This window comes from Hydra viridissima, unplaced genomic scaffold (assembly GCF_058129835.1).
Source record: "Hydra viridissima isolate aposymbiotic clone 2 unplaced genomic scaffold, HvirCarnegie_v1 scaffold_7, whole genome shotgun sequence".
NCBI classification, from domain to species: domain Eukaryota; kingdom Metazoa; phylum Cnidaria; class Hydrozoa; order Anthoathecata; family Hydridae; genus Hydra; species Hydra viridissima.
Genome location: NW_028324306.1, coordinates 2,911,798 through 2,929,986, shown reverse-complemented (window position 1 = coordinate 2,929,986; position 18,189 = coordinate 2,911,798). Strand labels below are relative to the sequence as shown.

The following is an 18,189-nucleotide window of genomic DNA, read 5'->3' as shown; positions in this document are numbered from 1 at the left end:
GTTTTATTAACCTAAAAAAAAGTTTCTTAAAAAAATAGTTCAAATTTTTAATAATTTACATGTTGCCTAATTTTATTCACCTTTTTTAGTTAAATATTTTTATTTAGAATCTGCTTCACCAAACTCATCATTTACACTGCAGAAGTCATTAGAATTAGCCACCACTGATGAAATCTCTCAACCTCATGGTGCTACATTCGGATCACTAGCTGGACTTGACATTAAAAATAAAAAACGAACAGCTATAAAAAGGAGGGTAAATCATGCTGAAAAAATTACTGGATCACCATATAAATCTCAGCTAGAGGAATCCTTAACTTTGAAATATAAGAACAGGCAGCCAGGTAAAAAGTGCATTAAAGAAAATATATCTACACATCAAAAGACGTGTTTGAATAACCTTGATGCTAAAAGTGCAATTAACAAACAACTTTGTGGAATCTGTCAATACAGTTATGGGGATCCTGTCGATCGATACTTAAAGGATAATTGGGATAAATGCTATAAATGCTGTAGATGGTAGCATGAAACATGTGCTTCTATATGTGGTGCTTATGCTAAAAAAGTATTTACTTGTGATGACAGTATGAAACACTGATTCTTTAAGCTGTTTTTTAACTTTCTTAAATAAATCTCTTTTTATAAAGTTTTCTTTGAGTTTTGTTTTTTATATTTTTGTGTTTAACTATTGTAGTTATGTAAAATATTATTTTATGAACTACTTATGAGCTTATAAACATGAGTTCTTATTTAAACAGAATTTAAAAATAATCATCGAAATCATAGAAGTTAGTAATCATTTTATTTACATTTTTACTTTGGAGGCACATTTTTCTAATAAGGTTTCTGTTTTGGGTGATGTATTCATACTTTACTAAAATAGGTGGTTTAAAAAATATGAATCTTTGCAATTGCAACGCCCTTAATTAATTGCCAATTAGGTTTAACAAATTCCATTTAAGAGACAATTACTTTATACAATGCAGGTTTATAGCTGTTTATAATATTTTAATTATATTAATGCGTTTTCAACTAACATTTTAATTTTCTTAAGTATGCCGAATTTACCTTATCATTTTGCCGAAATTACCATACTAGATCGCTAATTTAGTCACTTTTGAGTATTTTGTAAAGCAAATTTTACATAAAACTTTTTAAGTTTAAAACAATTTTTTAACTATTATTTAAAAGATTTATCTGCAGGACATCGATATGCATGATTTTTTAACGTTATTAAAGCAACCATTGTCTATAAACAACAAAAAAGCTTAATACGCCGAAAATACCCTACTTTACCCTATATTTCCAAGCGTTTTATTTTTTTGTTCCTTAAAATTGAAATATAAGCAAAAGCGCTCAAAAATCCTTTGTTAGACTTTCATACAAAAAAAAAATTACACCGACTGTTTAACATTTAAACTCAACAAGAACCATAAAGAATTTTCGACGCTATTGAATTTAATGCTTCGATGTTATTGTCTTTTAGTTTCAATGTTATTCTTCAGCAACATAAACAGTGATAAGATAAAGATATTTAAATAAAAGGAAGCAATCAACTTTGAGAAAAAAAAAATATAAAAGTTCTTTGAACCAACTTGTTATTTTTACGTTGTTTTAAAATTACAATATCAAGTTTCATATAAAATGTGAACTGAAAAGACAAAGATCCCTATAAAAGGTTAGTTTGAGGAAAGTTTTAAAAGATTTAAACAAGAAAGAATCTTTGATAATTATTTATCAAAATCACCAAGGAAACTAAAAGTGAAAAAAACAAAAATTTTTTCAAATCATTTAAATTACAAAGTTTTAGCATTGTCTTCTTGCTTGTAGCTGATGTTGGTCGTAAATTGGATTTGGTTGATGTAGTGGAATGAAAAATTCGGTGACAGATTTTTTTATAAACTTAGGCTGATCAAAATTTTTTCTAAACGATGAGTTTTAGAAGATCTGGAACCAACTGCTCCATTCATAATTCTATTCTGAAAACACATCCTCGCTTAAATTTAACATCACAAAGCCAATATTTTCCCGCTTAAACTTTATACTCATAAATGGAAAAATAAATAGATAAATTTAAATATAAAAAATTAGTTTTTTATTAGCATTTTATTCAAAGACATAGAATTATGGAAATATTGCATGTAGATTTAATGTTTTCTTGACTGCGGTTTTGCTAACTCCATAAAACATTGGAAAAACTGCTTTGGAAAAGTGTGCACAAAATCACTTCCTTCAACATATTCTAAAAGAAATACAATCACTTATTTTATTGATGTCAAAAAAACGAAGATGGTACAATTCACATGGGCAGCTGGAAAACTGAAACTCTCTAAAGAAAGACTACTACACAGAGTAATGACTAAAGATTATAAGCAGCATTTGTTTCTTTTTTTAAAATGGTGAAATTCACACGTAAAATGTGTGGCCCCCCCTCCCCAACCACCAGCTCAAACAACAAACTGACAAGGAATCAAATTATCCGGTTGAAAAACGCAAACCCTGCGAGTTCAAAAAATTAGGAATGAGTGACTATTTCAGTACAAGTGTACAAAACTTCGATATGAAGAATCGTTGGTTTTAGCTGATTATTTTACTTGCTATTTTAATTACATTTGAAATTTTGCAAAAAAACTTTGTAAAACACAATCAAAAATTAAGTTAAATAAAATGAAACACTTAACCTACTTCGAAAATGACGTGAATTAAAATTTTAAAGTTTGCTTCAGTCACGTTAGAAGCGATAAAAAAAAATCGTGAACTAAAAACTGACATTTTTGAGCGAATTGACATATATAAGTTTTACCAAGCAACGTGTGAAATCTTGTTAAAATAAATCTGAATACTTATTTAGGGAAAGAATACAGTTAAAATATTCATGAACAATTGATGCATCGCAATCAGAATTAAAGTCATGATAATAACGGATTGACTTCCCGTGTGGAATTATATTTCTTCTGTTATTTCCTTGAAGATCTGATGCAACGAAAGCAGATATTAATTTGGTAATAATATTTTTATCAAAGCTTTATAACATCAAATAGAAATGATGTTTTTACTACTTGTTACATTTTAAAATCTTTTTATATTTAATGAAATTTTAATTAGATAACAGGTTCTTTACAAAATAGTGTTTCGAATGATAATGACGGATGATGTTGATGTCGATTTTTAGGTGCTGATTTTTCTTTATACTAAATTATTTTTTTATATTATTTTTCTTTATATATGATTAATATGAATATCATAAAAAACAATTTTGTATCTATTTGTATTTTATATGAATTAAGTATTACAATAGTATTCATGTAACTTTAACATAAACCTTTGAAATAGCATACTATTATGTGCGGGTGCCATATTAAAGCCAGGACTTCCAGGATCTGACCTGGATTTGACTTGGATTCCCAAACAATTTTTTTTAACTAACGGCTAGTTCCCAATATGGATATTTATTTCCTCTAAAACAAAAGATATAAATAAAAGTGAAAACGAAATGGCATGAATTTTATTTGATTAAACTTAGAAAGACGGAGAGTAAAAAAATATAAGAAATGTGCAAATAACTCTCGAACGTTATGGTATTCCTTTAACTCGATTGATACACATGTACACCGTATTTTTCTATATTATTTTCTATATTATACATTTTATTTAGTTTTACATCTTTAAAATCATAAAAAAATTATGAACATTTTCATCAAACCGTTCGTTGGAGAGTTTATTTATTCTTTATTCAAAGAGTTTTTTACTTTTTTTAAATAAACAAGGATTTTAAAATTTAAGTCATCTGAACAATAACTTAGAAACATATCCTATCTATTTTTTATGTTATGTATACTAGATGTTGCTGCTAAAATAGATACACAGAAAAACTACGCAAAGAAGTAAGGTATTGTCTTTAAATTCAATTGCCTATATTTGGTATATTATATCCTTAGTGAGATATTTGTAAATTTTTTTTTAATAATTATACTTTAAAGTTTGATTTGTGCTATTGGAGCAATGGTTAACATAAAAACGAAGAAAAAACCGAACTTAGCTGTTTTAATCCTTAAAGCTTTGTTTCCAAGATTGTTATTTCTCGGTCACGGTTTGTTATGCATTTGGATGGTTTTTAAACACGAGCAAGATTCTAGACTTTGGTATTTATTAATTTGCTTGCTCCTCCTGGTGTTTGAAGGACTTTTTAACGCAATTGTTAGGAAAGGAAAAGAGTTTCACTGGTAAGCGCATTGGATTTTAATGGTTTGTGCTTAAATCAATCCGATAGAATAAATAGATGAGTATTGAATAAATTTCGTCACGAAGAAGGTTTTAATTTGCGTGAGCATGGATTATCTATTTTAGGTTCTGTCCAAGTGCATTTCTATACTGCATCGTGTTGATAGCTACCATTATTTTCTTTCGCGAAAAACAAATACAGTGCATTGTAAACAGTATATGCATTACCGATGATAATGACCCTTTAATTGGAGACGATGTCTTTACGAGGGTGAGTTATAATGGCAATAAAAAGCTCCCAATCCAAACTCTAATAATGATTTTTTTTTTATTACTTTTGTTCACATTCAGTTTGATTCATATAACATTTTGATTGTGATTCATATAACATTGGATTCATATTCATATAACATTTGATTCATCACAACATTTTGATTGTAATTTTTACATTTTTGTTTTTGTACTTTATTAAGTCAACTATTTCATGAATATATTACTAATTACAGCAATTATGATAATTATTATGAAACCATATTAATGTGTACTATTAGTTTTTTCATGCAGAACAAAAGTCTTTCAAAATGCTTTGTATATTTATCAGATGTTCAGGAAATTGAGTTTTCCTAAAAGAATTATAGTTATCGAGCAGACTGGTCTATTAACTTTGATTATTGGAAGGTGGTTACTCCCTTCAGGTAAGTCTGAACAGCTTGTTAGTGATTCATTTCAATAGCGTTATTAGTTTACTTATTCTTTCATACAGAAAAGTTTATTTACTCTTTTCGCGTTCAGAAAAAGATTTAACCTCCATGTGTTTTCTTATTAAATCGTATAAATTTTTGGTACTTACGCGAAAAAAATATTATTGCTTTAATTGTAATAGTTATAACTACACTAGCACTAAAAAAACTAGCTTTACTACATGTATAATTATGGCAGGTTCGATATCTCGAGAGCAGTTTTCGCAAATTTTGCTGATATATATTGCAATGGCTGCAGACATTGTAGAATTCAATGAAATATACAGTAATGATACTGCTATTCAAGATATAAAACATATTGGCGGAACTAGTAAGTTGCTACACGGAGTTATGGGGGTATGGGCTTTGGCTGTATTACAATTTTCTTTAACTATAACACTTCCTGAAGAAGGTTTAAAACAAGAAGAAAAAGAAGAAGAAGTTGAATTACAAAATATGAGCTATTTCAGAAAAATCAAGTCAAATCATGTAGTACCCATGTCATACATGCATTATAAATCAATGTTACGAGAAGAGACTTTAGATGCCAGCAAAATAGCTTCACAACGAAAAAATCCAGTTCTGACGCAAGCAGCGTTCCGTCAAAAGTATAAAAATGCGTTAAATACCTCAACATCTTTTCAAACAAGCAGCTTAACCAATGATTTGCATTCTTTAAAAGTTGATAATAACGAGGAAATCTTTCTACATGACGGGTTAACTTTTCCTCTTCCAATAACCTCTGAAGAAAAAGCATCTGCATTAAATACAAAAAATTTTGTCACGCAGCCAAATGAATTAAAATATCTACCAAAAATAGATTCTCCATCTATAAAAACAGATTTTTCGTACACATATTCTCCCGCTACAATTAGCCCTCAATCTAACAAATTGCAAGACGGTCTCCAGACTTTAAATAAAACAAACAGCGACTCAGATATTGAAGATACAAGTTCCAGGCGAATATCATTTAAACCGAGTTTATCGAAAAAACCTCTGATCAATCAAGGACAAAGCGATTCTGATCAAGGGAATAGTTTAGACATTGGCAAAAGTGAGGTTAAAAAATGCTGTATGAAGTACTTAGAGTTAATAGGCACTTTACTAGCCTTATGCATGCAGGATGGTCCCTTTTTTATATTTCGTTTTGTGCTTGTTACTCGTTTCCAAGTTGTAACAGAAATGATGATTTTGCTGACCATAAAAAACGCTCTTAATATTATAGTTCAAACTTATAGATTATTAAATATGTATTGTACAGAACCGAAACAAGAAGAGCTTGAAGATGAGCACGCATCTCATCGCCTTAGGAACGCTTTACAGCAAAACGAAGAAATGTCAGAACTGTCGTCAAAACGCCAAAGAGCAGCTTTAGCTCTTACAGCCTTAGCTAGAATGCGGACAATGGCAGAAAATAAAGGATCAGGTGTCAAGCAAAATTTAGAATCGGAAATAAATGAATTTCAGAGTCACGGTCAAATTGCATAAGCATAATATAAAATGTAATCTAAAATTTTCTACCATATTTATGTATCTTTTTTATTTAATTGTATATTTTATAACAAGTATTTATTTTAAACAAAATACAATAGATACTTTAGCCTTAACTAATTCTTACTAAGAACTTGAGATTAAAGAAACTTTCTTTCTTTTCTTTCGTCGTTATGATTATTAAGTTATTTCCAGACTTTTAGAGGCACAAAAATGTTTCAACCACAAAAGCAGGATTTGATCCCACAATTTTAAAACTTGAAAGAAGGAAAAGGTTTTGTTATTATATATACTTAAATTTTTCTTAGTTAACTACAAAACTACCAAAAATAATGAAAAAAAGCTTCTATCTTTACAACCAATCAATAAACTTCTAACCTTACAACCAATCGATGAATTTCTACCATCGCAACCAATCAATGACCTTCTACCATCACATCTATCAAGTTTTGTTTTTTTGAGTAAGATGCAATTATGCTTGGAAACAGACGACAATTTCTCAATAAGATTCATTTTTGCACACAAATTTTTATCTCAAAAAAGTTCATTTTTGCACACAAGTTTTTATTTATATGTGTATGAGTCTATAAATGTGGGTAGTTAAAACAAAAAAAAGTGGATTTGAATTTATTTATCCTGGGTTTTTCTAAATCATTAGAAAATCATAAATTATAAGCTAAGAATAAAAAGTTGATAAAAAATAACAGAACAGTAAAGTCTTTTTATAAATTTTAGTGGGAAATTTTAGTAAGCATAAAATTATATAGAAACTATTTTCTGTTAAAAATAAATATTTTTCATTTGTTTTTAAGTTTTATTCAAACTTAGTTCACGTTTAATTCAAGTTTAATTTAAGTTTAATTCAAGTCTAATTCAAGTTTAATTTAAGATTAATTCATGTTTAATACAAGTTTAATTCAAGTTAAATTCAAGTTTAATTCAAGTTTAATACAAGTTTAATTCAAGTTTAATTCAAGTTTAATTCAAGTTTAATTCAAGTTTAATTCAAGTTTAATTCAAGTTTAATTCAAGTTTAATTCAAGTTTAATTTTAGATTAAGATAATTTTAAAATATGAACCGACGAAGTGAACAGCTTGACTAAATCACTTTTTTTGTAAAAGATTTAAAAATTCGCATCGAAGAAATTTATTTGATTTTAAGCATCATAGGATTTATGAATTTGTCTTTTAGAACTTGTAAATATCTAAAATATTTTTTTTCCCAATTGATCTAGTTTGAAAGTACTATTTGAAAAGTTATTTATAAAAAAATTTTTCCAAATTGTTTTCAGTTAATTTTCTGAATTTTGAAGTAAGAAGAAAAAGAGACTTGATAAAAATTATTCTCAATTAGATTTAAGAATTTTGAGAAAAATAAAAAATTTCGATCCAGTTGTTGGGATTTTTTATGTTTTTGGAATAAGGAGCATTTACTTCAATTGGAGTGCCTAAATTTTTCAAAAGGTTCGGTATCTCAGGAGCAGTTTAAAAATAATTTTCTTTTACAATTTCCGATTTTATTTACCTTACAACATTGCTAAATTAAACATCAATCACGCCTTCAGCTTAAAAAAATTTAAAGTTTGGATCGGTCTGTGATTGATTGTTATGTTCATTTAAAGTAACTTGCCAATATTTAACGACAATGAAAATTTATTGTATAGTTGTAAAAAGGTAAGGAAAGAAGTTTGTATTTGAATTTTACAATCAGTTTTTAAGGAAAAATTTGATAAAAGTAAACTAATGTCACTAGGAAATAGGGAAATGGTATCCATGGTAATCCCATCTTTGAATATTCCCACACCTGTCGCTATTGGTGACATCTAGCTTAAACCCAAACCTCTAAAAGTTTTCTTTCTTATTTTGTATTTTCAAACTTGGTTCGGATTCGAGCTCTACTCTTAACATAGAGGAGACAGTTGGAAACCATTTACGGTAAGACACCGTTATCATGATACGTTTTTGGCATAATTTATTTTTTCCAGTTTCCATTTTTCGTTTTTCTTTTGTCAAATCACTGTTATTCATGCAACATTAAATATAAAGAAAAAACATGAAATATTTTTTTCAGTTCTTGTCTTTTTCAACAGAAAAGGTAAAATTTTAACATCCATTTATGAGTTGAATTATTCATCGAGAATAACTAATGATTTTCTCTCATGTCTTATTTTGTAGTTTGTAAGTATAAAATACCATGATTATGTAAGATGTCGACACATTAAGAGCTATTGTCTGAGAAATCTAGGCAAAGTCTGGAAGTGATGTCTTCAAATTGCACTCATTTTTAGATATTTTGTAAAAAACAATGAAAGTAGGCCAACGGTAATTTTTTTTTTCTAAAATTTTTATTGGTTTCGGAGATATTGGGTCCCAAAATTTGGCCCGTTTTGAGAAAATTTTGCGCACGGAGTGCAATTGCTACTTTGCGGAGTAGTTTTAGCAATAAGAATATGACAAAAACATTTATTTTTAATTTTTTTTACTAATCTGGGTAGATTTTTACAGTAAAAGTAAAAATTCAACATGATAACATTTTCAGTATTCTAGAAACCGTTGTCCGAAACCACAACATTTGAAATTTTACCCTAACTTTGAGCTCTTATATCTCTTTAGGCCAATACTTGTACGTAGTTTTTTTAGGTGTTTTTGAAAGACACTAAGACATGCATTGATTTTTCGGAACAAAAACCATGTACATGCAAGGACCTGGGAAGGAGTAACCTGCCAAAAATCACTTTTTGCGTTCAACGCGCTTTGATAGATTACCCATAACAACCGTGGCCTTAGGTCCACCATGAACAGTATAAGCTATTTATTTTCCTTAAATATGCATCTTCCAATATCTGAAAAAAAAATCCATGTTCTCGGGTGATAAAAAGCCTACAGAAATCCTAGAAGTAACCTAATTTTGCCAATTTTTTAACTAAAAAAATACCCTAGCAACGGTATAGATATACTTAGCAACGGCTACTTTACAGCCTTATTAATTAGTACTGCTATTAAAAATTTTAATATAATGCTTTTTTAAAGGAACTGTACAAGAGAACTTGAAAAAAAAATTTTTTTTTTAACTTTATCAATGAAAGAAGGAACCATTAAACTTCAAGATCGTTTTTTCCGTTTAAAACTGATGGGAAATACAGTTTTCTAAGAATTACCAAAAAAATATAACAAATTTATTAATTGCCAATCTGTATCTCCACGTTGTCAATATCATCTTTTGAGAGTGAATAATCTCCTCTTTGATTAGTTAGTGTTGGTGCATCAATCTTACAAACAATGTCAAGAGACGAACATTGGAGAATATTTTCTTTGGTTAGCCACTTGAAGTCTTAGTGTCTTTCAAAAACACCTAAAAAAACTACGTGCAAGTATTGGCCTAAAGAGATATAAGAGCTCAAAGTTAGGGTAAAATTTCAAATGTTGTGGTTTCGGACAACGATTTCTAGACTACTGAAAATGTAATCATGTTGAATTTTTACTTTTACTGTAGAAATCTACCCAGATTAGTAAAAAAATTAAAAAGAAATGTTTCTGTCATATTCATGTTACTAAAACTACTCGTCAAAGTAGCAATTGCACTCCGTGCGCATAATTTTCTCAAAACGGGCCAAATTTTGGGACCCAATATCTCCAAAATCAATAAAAATTTTAGAAATAAAAATTACCAGTGGCCTACTTTTGTTGTTTTTTACAAAATATCTAAAAATGAGTGCAATTTGAAGACATCACTTCCAAAATTTCTTCATTTTGTCTACATTTCTCAGACAATGGCTCTTAAACATGATCATGATGACCCATATTTTATTATAACCCAAATACTATTTTGTGAATTTTTTTAGCTTGGTGTGTATAAAAAGCATTTATCTTAACTTTTCCAAAAAAAGGTGGTCTTCTTTTTGTATTTGGTTGAGAGTATTTTTCGTTTTCTATTTAACTTTTTAAATATTTAATTTTTATGTCTTTCATTTTGTTCAAGTTTAGAAAGAATTTAGTGTAAGTGGAGGCAACTATGGCAGGTATCAATTGAAATCATTGAAAGGATAAACATCAGCTGAGTCAAAGAAGCACTGGACGGGACGGGAAATTCATTCAACTCAGTTACTAAAGCATTTGATATCGACAGGATGACTCGTTAGTCATTATGTCAAATAACATTACTTTTTTTTCACACCAAATTTAACAACATGATTTTTTAATAATCTAAAGCAACAACTTTTGTCCTACATTTTGTTTCAAATGAGTGATTAAGAAAAAAATGTCGGTAGATGGAAGAAACAAAAAAAATGTCGGTAGATGGAAGAAACAAAAAACGTGAATTCCGACTGATAAACCAACTTGAAGTTCAAACGCAGAGAAATAAAAAAAAACCTGGCAAAATAAATTCTTCCAAAGTTACCTATATAAATGAAAACAAACAAAAATTAAGAAGTAATCAAAAATAAAAACCAAGAGGCGTAAAACGAAGTTTTTGAAATTCAAACTCAAAATAAGACCTATCTGGCAAATTCTGTCGCAGTGTTGTTTTTTAAAAAAACTTTTAACAATACTCCCCGCAATCACTTGTTAAAAAACTACTTTTTCCTTTTCAACTTCTTTAAACTCAACTTTTCCAAAAATCATTCCTTTTTCTCTAAAGTATTATAGCACTAGGGCTATCACTTTTTCTCTTTATTCTGATAAATAACAAAAATGGTTTGTTTTTTTTTCTTCATTTTTTTTAAATCCATGAATAATAAATTTGTTTCCGTTTTTTGAATAAAATTGTTCTAAAAGTTTTTTTCGGAATCAAGTTGATAATTACTGTTTCCAATACAAAAAATTATCACTTACAAAGAATTAAACCTACTGCTAAGTTTATTTGAATCGTTAAACGAATTTTTTTCATTTTACCTACCTCACCTAACTACAGGGCTGCACCAGTTGCTGCTACGTAGCTATACGAAGCTATTTTCTATACAAAGGCGTTCTATTCTGAAGCTGTCACCATAACCATATAGCAACATAAAAAGTATTTCAAAGTCGATTGCATCAAAATTGAATATCTCATTAAACAGGTTCTTCAACATCAACAACATCATTCGACTAAAAAAAAAAAAGTAAAAAAAAAAAGTAAAAAAAAAAAAAAAGTCCAACAAAAGTTTCAATTTTTTTCTTTTTTTACTGCAAAAAAAAGTTTTTTTGTCGCAAAAAAAGTCTGCTGTTTAATTTTGTACGTAAACAAAAATTCTGAATTTAATTTTTTGACGGAAAGATGAAATAAATTGATTTTTTAATTTTTGTTTTAAACTTTTCTTCGTCGACCATTAATAAAATGGTTAAAATTAAAACGAAAAAAAAGTCCAGCTTTTCCACGTTATTTCTAAAAGCTTCTTTTCCGAGGTTAATGTTTGTCGGTCATGGATTTTTTTGCATATGGATACTTTCAAAGCAGGAACAACAAAATAAATTTTGGTATTTATTGACTTGTTTATTTTTGTTGGTAATTGAAGGCGTTTTCAACGCAACCGTTAGGAGAGGGAAAGAGTATCATTGGTAAGAACCTTTATATTTCAAAGAAATTTAAACGAACTTAAAAGATTTTAAACTACTTTAGAGTCTAGAGAGAACCAATGAGATGATAATTTTAAAAAACATTCTAGAATGTTTTAAATTTTCCATCATGATATAAAACAGTATTCCATTCCATATCTAAAAAAAAATAAGGTTCACCAAAACCTATAAGTAAATTAACCATGGATACTAAATATGAGATGATGTTGATGGATATTGATTGATGACCAAGATGGATATTGATGACCAAGATGGATATTGATTGATAATCCTTAAACTTTAGATCTTTCCTCCGATTTTTTCTTCCCTTCCATAAACAATTTAAAATATTTTCTAAAAAAAGTAAATTGAAAATCTTTACAAAAAGTTGTTGAGATTTAAACATTTTGTTCATTACAATTATTGCTCCTTCTTAATATAAATGATGTTAATGCTGGACCAAGTTAGACTTTAAAGTACATAGTTGACCTCTTAAAATATCTATAGGTAAACAAAATGTATATCTATAGGTAACTTAGATAAGTATATTCTATTTTTAGGTTTTGTCCAAGTGCATTTCTTTACTCAATTGTACTAATAGTAACTATTTCATTTTTTCGCGAAAAACAAATACAATGTATCATTAACGACAAATGTTCAAATACACTTCGTGGAGACGACTACATAACAGATGTGAGTTTCCTTTCTGAAATTGTCAGTGTCAGTAACGGCTTCACGTTTTATCAATTGAGTAATTAAAGTCGTACTGTTCTTTTTTAGATCTTCAGTAAATGGCCGTTACCTAAGAGAATTATTGTCATAGAGCAGACTGGGCTTTTGGTTTTGATTATTGGAAGATGGCTTCTTCCTTCAGGTAAGTCTTTCCAAATATTTGTTCTTTCGGAAGCTTACATAGAATAAAAAAATATATTTCATTTTGAAAGGTTCGATATCTCGAGAGCAGTTTTCTCAAATCTTACTCATATACATCGGAACAGCTTCGGATATAGTGGAGTTTAACGAAATTTACAACAACAAAGATGATATAAATAATGTGAACAAAGTTGGCAACGCTCGTGTTTTATTACACGGAGTTATGGCTGTGTGGGCGTTTGCAGTATTGCAGTTTTCATTCACAATCATACTTCCTGAAGAAGGTTTAAAAGAAGAAGAAGAAGAAGAAGAAGAAGAAGAGAAAGAACCCATTGAATTAGAAAAAATAAGCTATTTTAGAAAGATAAAGACTAATCAGGTTGCACCCATGTCTTATATGCATTATAAGTCAATGTTAAGAGAAGATTTCTCAGAGAAAGATATTTCAAAAAACAAAAACCATGTTGAGGTACAAGCATCAGTTCGTAAAAAAACCAATAATGATATTCTTTATTCTACCGGTGTAACTCATAATAAGCAAAATCTTTGCATGAACTCAAATCATCAATCAAGTAATGTAGGGAGTTGTTTATCAGGTGCTTCGCTAGAAATAAACACATTAGTTCTTAACTCTAATCCACTAAACGCATTACCCAGAAAATTGGTTCCTAACTCTAATCCACTAAACTCATTACCCAGAGGATTGGGTCCTAACTCTAATCCACTAAACTCATTACCCAGAGGATTCGATAGATCTTTATCGATTTCAAAAAGATTTAGCTCACCGCACACTAACTTATCGCCTCGATTGTTTCTGCAACCGTATAGTACAAAAATTGAGTACAAGACTGCTCATAAAAAAATTGATTTCATAAATAGAGAATGTGTTGGAAATGAAGTCACATCTCGACGAACGTTTCTCGAACCAGTTTCATTAAAGAAGGAATCAGTTGATTTACAAAAAAGTACTTATCAAGAGGACAATAGTTTAGGAATCGACAAAAATGAACTTCAAAAATGTTTCACAAAATACTTCGAGTTAATAGGCACATTGCTGGCGTTATGTATGCAAGATGGAACCTTTTTTATTTTTCGATTTGTGCTTATAACACGTTATGAGATCGTTACAGAAATGATGATTTTACTGACCATAAAAAACGCCCTTGTCATAATAGTGCAAGTTTACAGAATGTTAAATATGTATTGTACCGAACCGATTACAGAGGAATTAAATATTGAGGACTCGCACCGCCTAAGAAACGCAATGCACCTAAGTTTCGTTATTTAGTTTTGATAAAAAAAAAAAGTCAACAGCAGCTTTTATTAAGAATTATAAAAAAATGTAAAGATGATCAACATTTTTAAATGCGAAAAAATATACAAAAATGAAATAGCTCGAAGGCTCCTCATAGGCAGAAAATATATTTTATAACTACTTTCAATCCTTCTATGACGTCTTTTTTTGTTGGAGTTTTTTTTAAATGTGTGTGTGTACTCGTGGATGTTGTGCTTTAAAACACGAGAAAACTTTGCGTTGTGACACAAAGTAGAAAAACTCAAAATCATTTGCCGATTTTACTTAAATTTACTTGAACACATACATCAATACTTGAATTACATACTGAATTGATTGGTGGAAATGAACAACTTGGTCTTTATACCTGAAAAATGATTTTTATTATAATACTATGAAAAACAGTTTCTTAACAATAGTCTTCTTAGACTGATGTCAGTAAGCTTTCCAGCAAAAAAGTATGAAATTTGTTTTAGAGCTTAAAAAGGTGATGTAATGTGATTTATGTGATAAACTGTTGGGGTTGTAAAAAAAAAAGTTATGATACTAGGAGCTCCCGTTTTATTTTTTCAATTTATATTTTGCATTAGATCTCCCAGCCCACTTTATAATTTCTTTATTATCAATATTTTGCGGAATGGTTTCTTGATTTTTTAAATTTTTTTCTTGATATCACCAAAAAAGCAGAGCTTGTAATTCTTTCAAACATTAATTATGCAAGTTGATTAATTATTCTGTGTGAAAGAACATTTCTCACCAGTTGGAAATATTGTTTCTTCTTTAAAGACAAATATAGAATGGTGAAATATCTATTGCAAGTTAAAACCACACATTTTTTCTCAACATAACAAAGAAATCTTGTTAAGCATAAAATTTAAATACCAATCTAGCTGTAACAAAGAAATATTTTCTTTGCCTAAAATACCCTACCGGTTTTTCTAACAAGTTATTAATGACCCATTAATCGCTTGTACTATGTGTTCCCCTTGTTAAAAATAATCATCAAACTGCTCAAATTGAAATCTGTAAATAAATTTCAGTTTATTTGACTACGTGTCAGTCATGATGGAACGCGTGACTTTGCAGTAAAGCAGGATGAAACGCGTGACATGGTGGTAAAGCAGGACGGAAGGCGTGTCTGCTACCAAAACATGCATTTCTTGTTTTTTGATTAACTGAGAAAAGGAGTGCCTCACTGTAGCACAACTGGCAACAAGTTAGCCTGTATAATAGCTTGCTTTCTTCTACTTCTTAAAATGACCTCGAGAAAATTAAAGTCTCAGTTATTACAGCTCATGCACCCAGTAAATAAGGAACCAGCGTTGTCTTGAAGACTCCAAGAAATAAAGTATTGATCACTGTTTGATTCAACTGAGCAATCGAGCATTTCTACTGTTTATTTAAAATAAACCGGAATGTTGACATTTTTCATATATTCAAAAAAATTTCAATTTTAATCAAGAAAAACTCTTCTCTCCCAATTATCATCTCCTTACAGGTCTCGTGTATATCTCATGCACAATGAAGCAGAAATGGACAAATGCAAAGTTGCAGCTTAAAGGATTCAATATGCAACATGAAGGTTGATTTACGGTAATTCAAAAAAAATGTTGCTCAGAAATTATTTTGGTTCAATTATTTTAATCAAATGTTCATAGGGTAAATAAATTTGCCCTATGAACATCCTACTCCGTGTATTTGAATTCAAGAGGACAAACAGAATAGTTTTTCTATGGTCTCTTGCTATGGTCTGGAAATTTTATCGGATTTCTTAGGTGTCATTAAAGATTTCAAATATGTTTGGGTCTTTTAATCAAAGTGGTACCAAATATTCACACAGTACTTCGATTAAGCTAAAAAAAGCTCGAATCACCCTGGCACTGCATTTTGAGTTTGCTTCGAAATCAGTTCAGAACCACTTGTTCTTGCTTTTGGCAATGCTATGAAGTTAAATACAATATTTTGATTGAACTTCAGTTTCCTGGATAATGGCGTAAACTAAAAAGAGAAAATAGTATTTATAATAATTATTAAAACATAAATATTTTTAGCCAAGTAGAATTTTATATTGTGTTTACACAATAATGGAAAATTTAATCAAAGTTTAAATTTAAAGCTGAATTCTGATGCCAAAAGCCAATTTTTCTGGCTCATGGATCAGGCGCTACGTTTAGGATTTAAATTTTTTCTTTATTTTTGAATATTATGGAGGGTGTAGTAATATTATGGAGGGTGTAGTAATATTATGGAGGGTGTAGTAATATTATGGAGGGTGTAGTAATATTATGGAGGGTGTAGTAATATTATGGAGGGTGTAGTAATAGAATCAACATAGATATTTCATGGGAATTTTTTTTTAACCACAGACACACTATGGGTTAATTCGTAGTTAGTACCCGAATTTCTATATTTTGAAATAAAAAACAAAGTTGCCTTCAAACGTTTTTTTTGCAAAAAGTTCATTTTGGAAAAAAGTTTTATTAGCGGGTATTTTAATCTTTAATTTTATCTTTTAATCTTTAATCTTTCCATTTTAGCCTTAAATCTTTCAAAACGTATGAATGTTATATATGTCGATATATGCACATTTTATGTTACTTTTCAATAATTTTCATACCATAAACGAAGTAACGTACTGACTTATATCTCACTCTGCGCCATTAAGCTGCACAACGCCAATACACAGTATAACAACGCTCCCGTCAAAATTTTCTTTTTTACATATTCCTTGGTACCAAACATTTTAAAAGCACAAAATCCTTTCAAAAGTTGCCACACAGCAATTACACAATCATATTGGTAAACAAAACGTAATGTAAAATTCAAGTATCGACTTGATATTGCGAGGGAGAGGTTTTCTGAGGGCAAAGATGATGTGAGTAGCAGGGATTTTGCTTGAATAGCTCGATGATGGTAGTTAGGGCGGTGATTTATGAGCGTAGCTAATTGTTTAGCGAGGAAGATATTTTTGCGAGGGAATAGTGTGATGGCGTCAATAATGTAAGGTCAAGGTTTTCTGTGCGGCGCAGAGATTTATAAGCACCGCAGAGAGAGAGAGCGTGAGAGTAGAAATACTTTTCAATAAAATATAATAGTGTATATAGTGTATATAATAGTAATAATTCTTAAATCGAAATATATTCAAAATAATAGTATTTGCCACTGGTTTTCTTTTCTTATTTATAGTACTTAATAAATATTCTCAACAATTTATCTCATAAGTATATATGTAAATATGTGAGTATATACATGCATCTCAAGGTTTCAAAGTGAAAATAGTTCTAATATAGAAAAACACTTTTGTCACGAGTCCGAAGGTGGTAAAAGAAAATTTTCGAATGACTTTAATTGCATGCTGCTAGCGGTGTTAATATATTATTATTTGTATATATATATATACATAGTTACACTGCACTTCTTCCTATATGTAAAAAAAAGTGCGCTTTCCGAATTCAATTGACGGAGTTAAAATGTAATGCAGTATTTTTCATAAGACGTTCATAAATTAAAAACTAATTTATTTATTATTCATGTCGTAAGCTGTTCGGAGTTATGGTTACACTAAAATGTATCTGAAAACAAAAAAATAAACGAAAAATGTCAAGCTGAGAAAATGGTTTTGCGGATTGAAAAAAATTCTAAAATGGAACGTTTGTTTTGACATTAGTTCTAAAATCTAACATCTGTTTTGGAGTGAATTATTTAAAAAAACCTATAATATAGCTGCAGCTTTTCCTGTCCGAAATTTCTCTAGAATTTTTCCTCCGACCAAACGTTTTTTCTTTAAAAGGAAAATTTGTTAAATTAACGCACGAATATATTTGATCAAAATATTGCTTTAAACCAGAATTGTTTTAAATTATATTTCAGTAGATCTCTTAAACTTCTATTTTTTAATGTTAAGACGACCTTATTAAAACGCTCTTCAACTTTTTACCGAATAATGTCTTTAATTTAGAGTAGGAAAAAAACAACTAACAAAAAACAATTTTTCTTTTCGTAATTTCGTTTTCCGGTGCGTTTTTTGAAACGACGTTT

At 29.3% G+C, this 18,189-nt stretch overlaps 2 protein-coding genes and 1 long non-coding RNA gene across 13 annotated transcripts; 2 read left to right on the top strand and 1 right to left on the bottom strand.

The window, feature by feature from the left end:
• The first annotated feature begins 1,550 nt into the window (after positions 1-1,550).
• On the top strand, positions 1,551-6,601 carry LOC149885628 (uncharacterized). Of its 8 annotated transcripts, none has more exons than XM_090092770.1 (8): positions 1,551-1,678; positions 2,852-3,002; positions 3,129-3,172; positions 3,842-3,884; positions 3,981-4,223; positions 4,348-4,492; positions 4,823-4,916; positions 5,161-6,601. In XM_090092770.1, exons 5-8 carry the CDS (start codon positions 4,003-4,005, stop codon positions 6,447-6,449), a joined length of 1,749 nt encoding a protein of 582 aa, XP_089948896.1. In that variant the 5' UTR covers positions 1,551-1,678; positions 2,852-3,002; positions 3,129-3,172; positions 3,842-3,884; positions 3,981-4,002; the 3' UTR covers positions 6,450-6,601. The 8 variants fall into 8 exon arrangements, with proteins under 8 accessions (XP_089948896.1, XP_089948893.1, XP_089948895.1 ...); XM_090092767.1 differs by having other exon boundaries at positions 3,106-3,172; XM_090092766.1 differs by having other exon boundaries at positions 1,552-1,678; positions 3,842-3,889.
• Positions 2,088-2,819, bottom strand: LOC149885629 (uncharacterized). Its single transcript, XR_016454049.1, has 2 exons — positions 2,686-2,819; positions 2,088-2,242 (listed from the first exon to the last, which is right to left on the bottom strand). It is a non-coding gene; the product is annotated as an uncharacterized LOC149885629 (long non-coding RNA).
• Positions 6,602-8,309: 1,708 nt separating the features above from the next.
• Positions 8,310-17,215, top strand: LOC145184152 (uncharacterized). Of its 4 annotated transcripts, none has more exons than XM_090092771.1 (5): positions 8,310-8,387; positions 10,437-11,987; positions 12,545-12,677; positions 12,765-12,858; positions 12,929-17,215. In XM_090092771.1, the coding sequence occupies exons 2-5, from the start codon at positions 11,767-11,769 to the stop codon at positions 14,143-14,145; spliced, it is 1,665 nt and encodes a 554-aa protein (XP_089948897.1). In that variant the 5' UTR covers positions 8,310-8,387; positions 10,437-11,766; the 3' UTR covers positions 14,146-17,215. The 4 variants fall into 4 exon arrangements, with proteins under 4 accessions (XP_089948897.1, XP_089948898.1, XP_089948900.1 ...); XM_090092772.1 differs by having other exon boundaries at positions 8,337-8,387; positions 10,432-11,987; XM_090092773.1 differs by lacking the exon at positions 8,310-8,387 and adding an exon at positions 10,106-10,339.
• Positions 17,216-18,189: the final 974 nt, after the last annotated feature.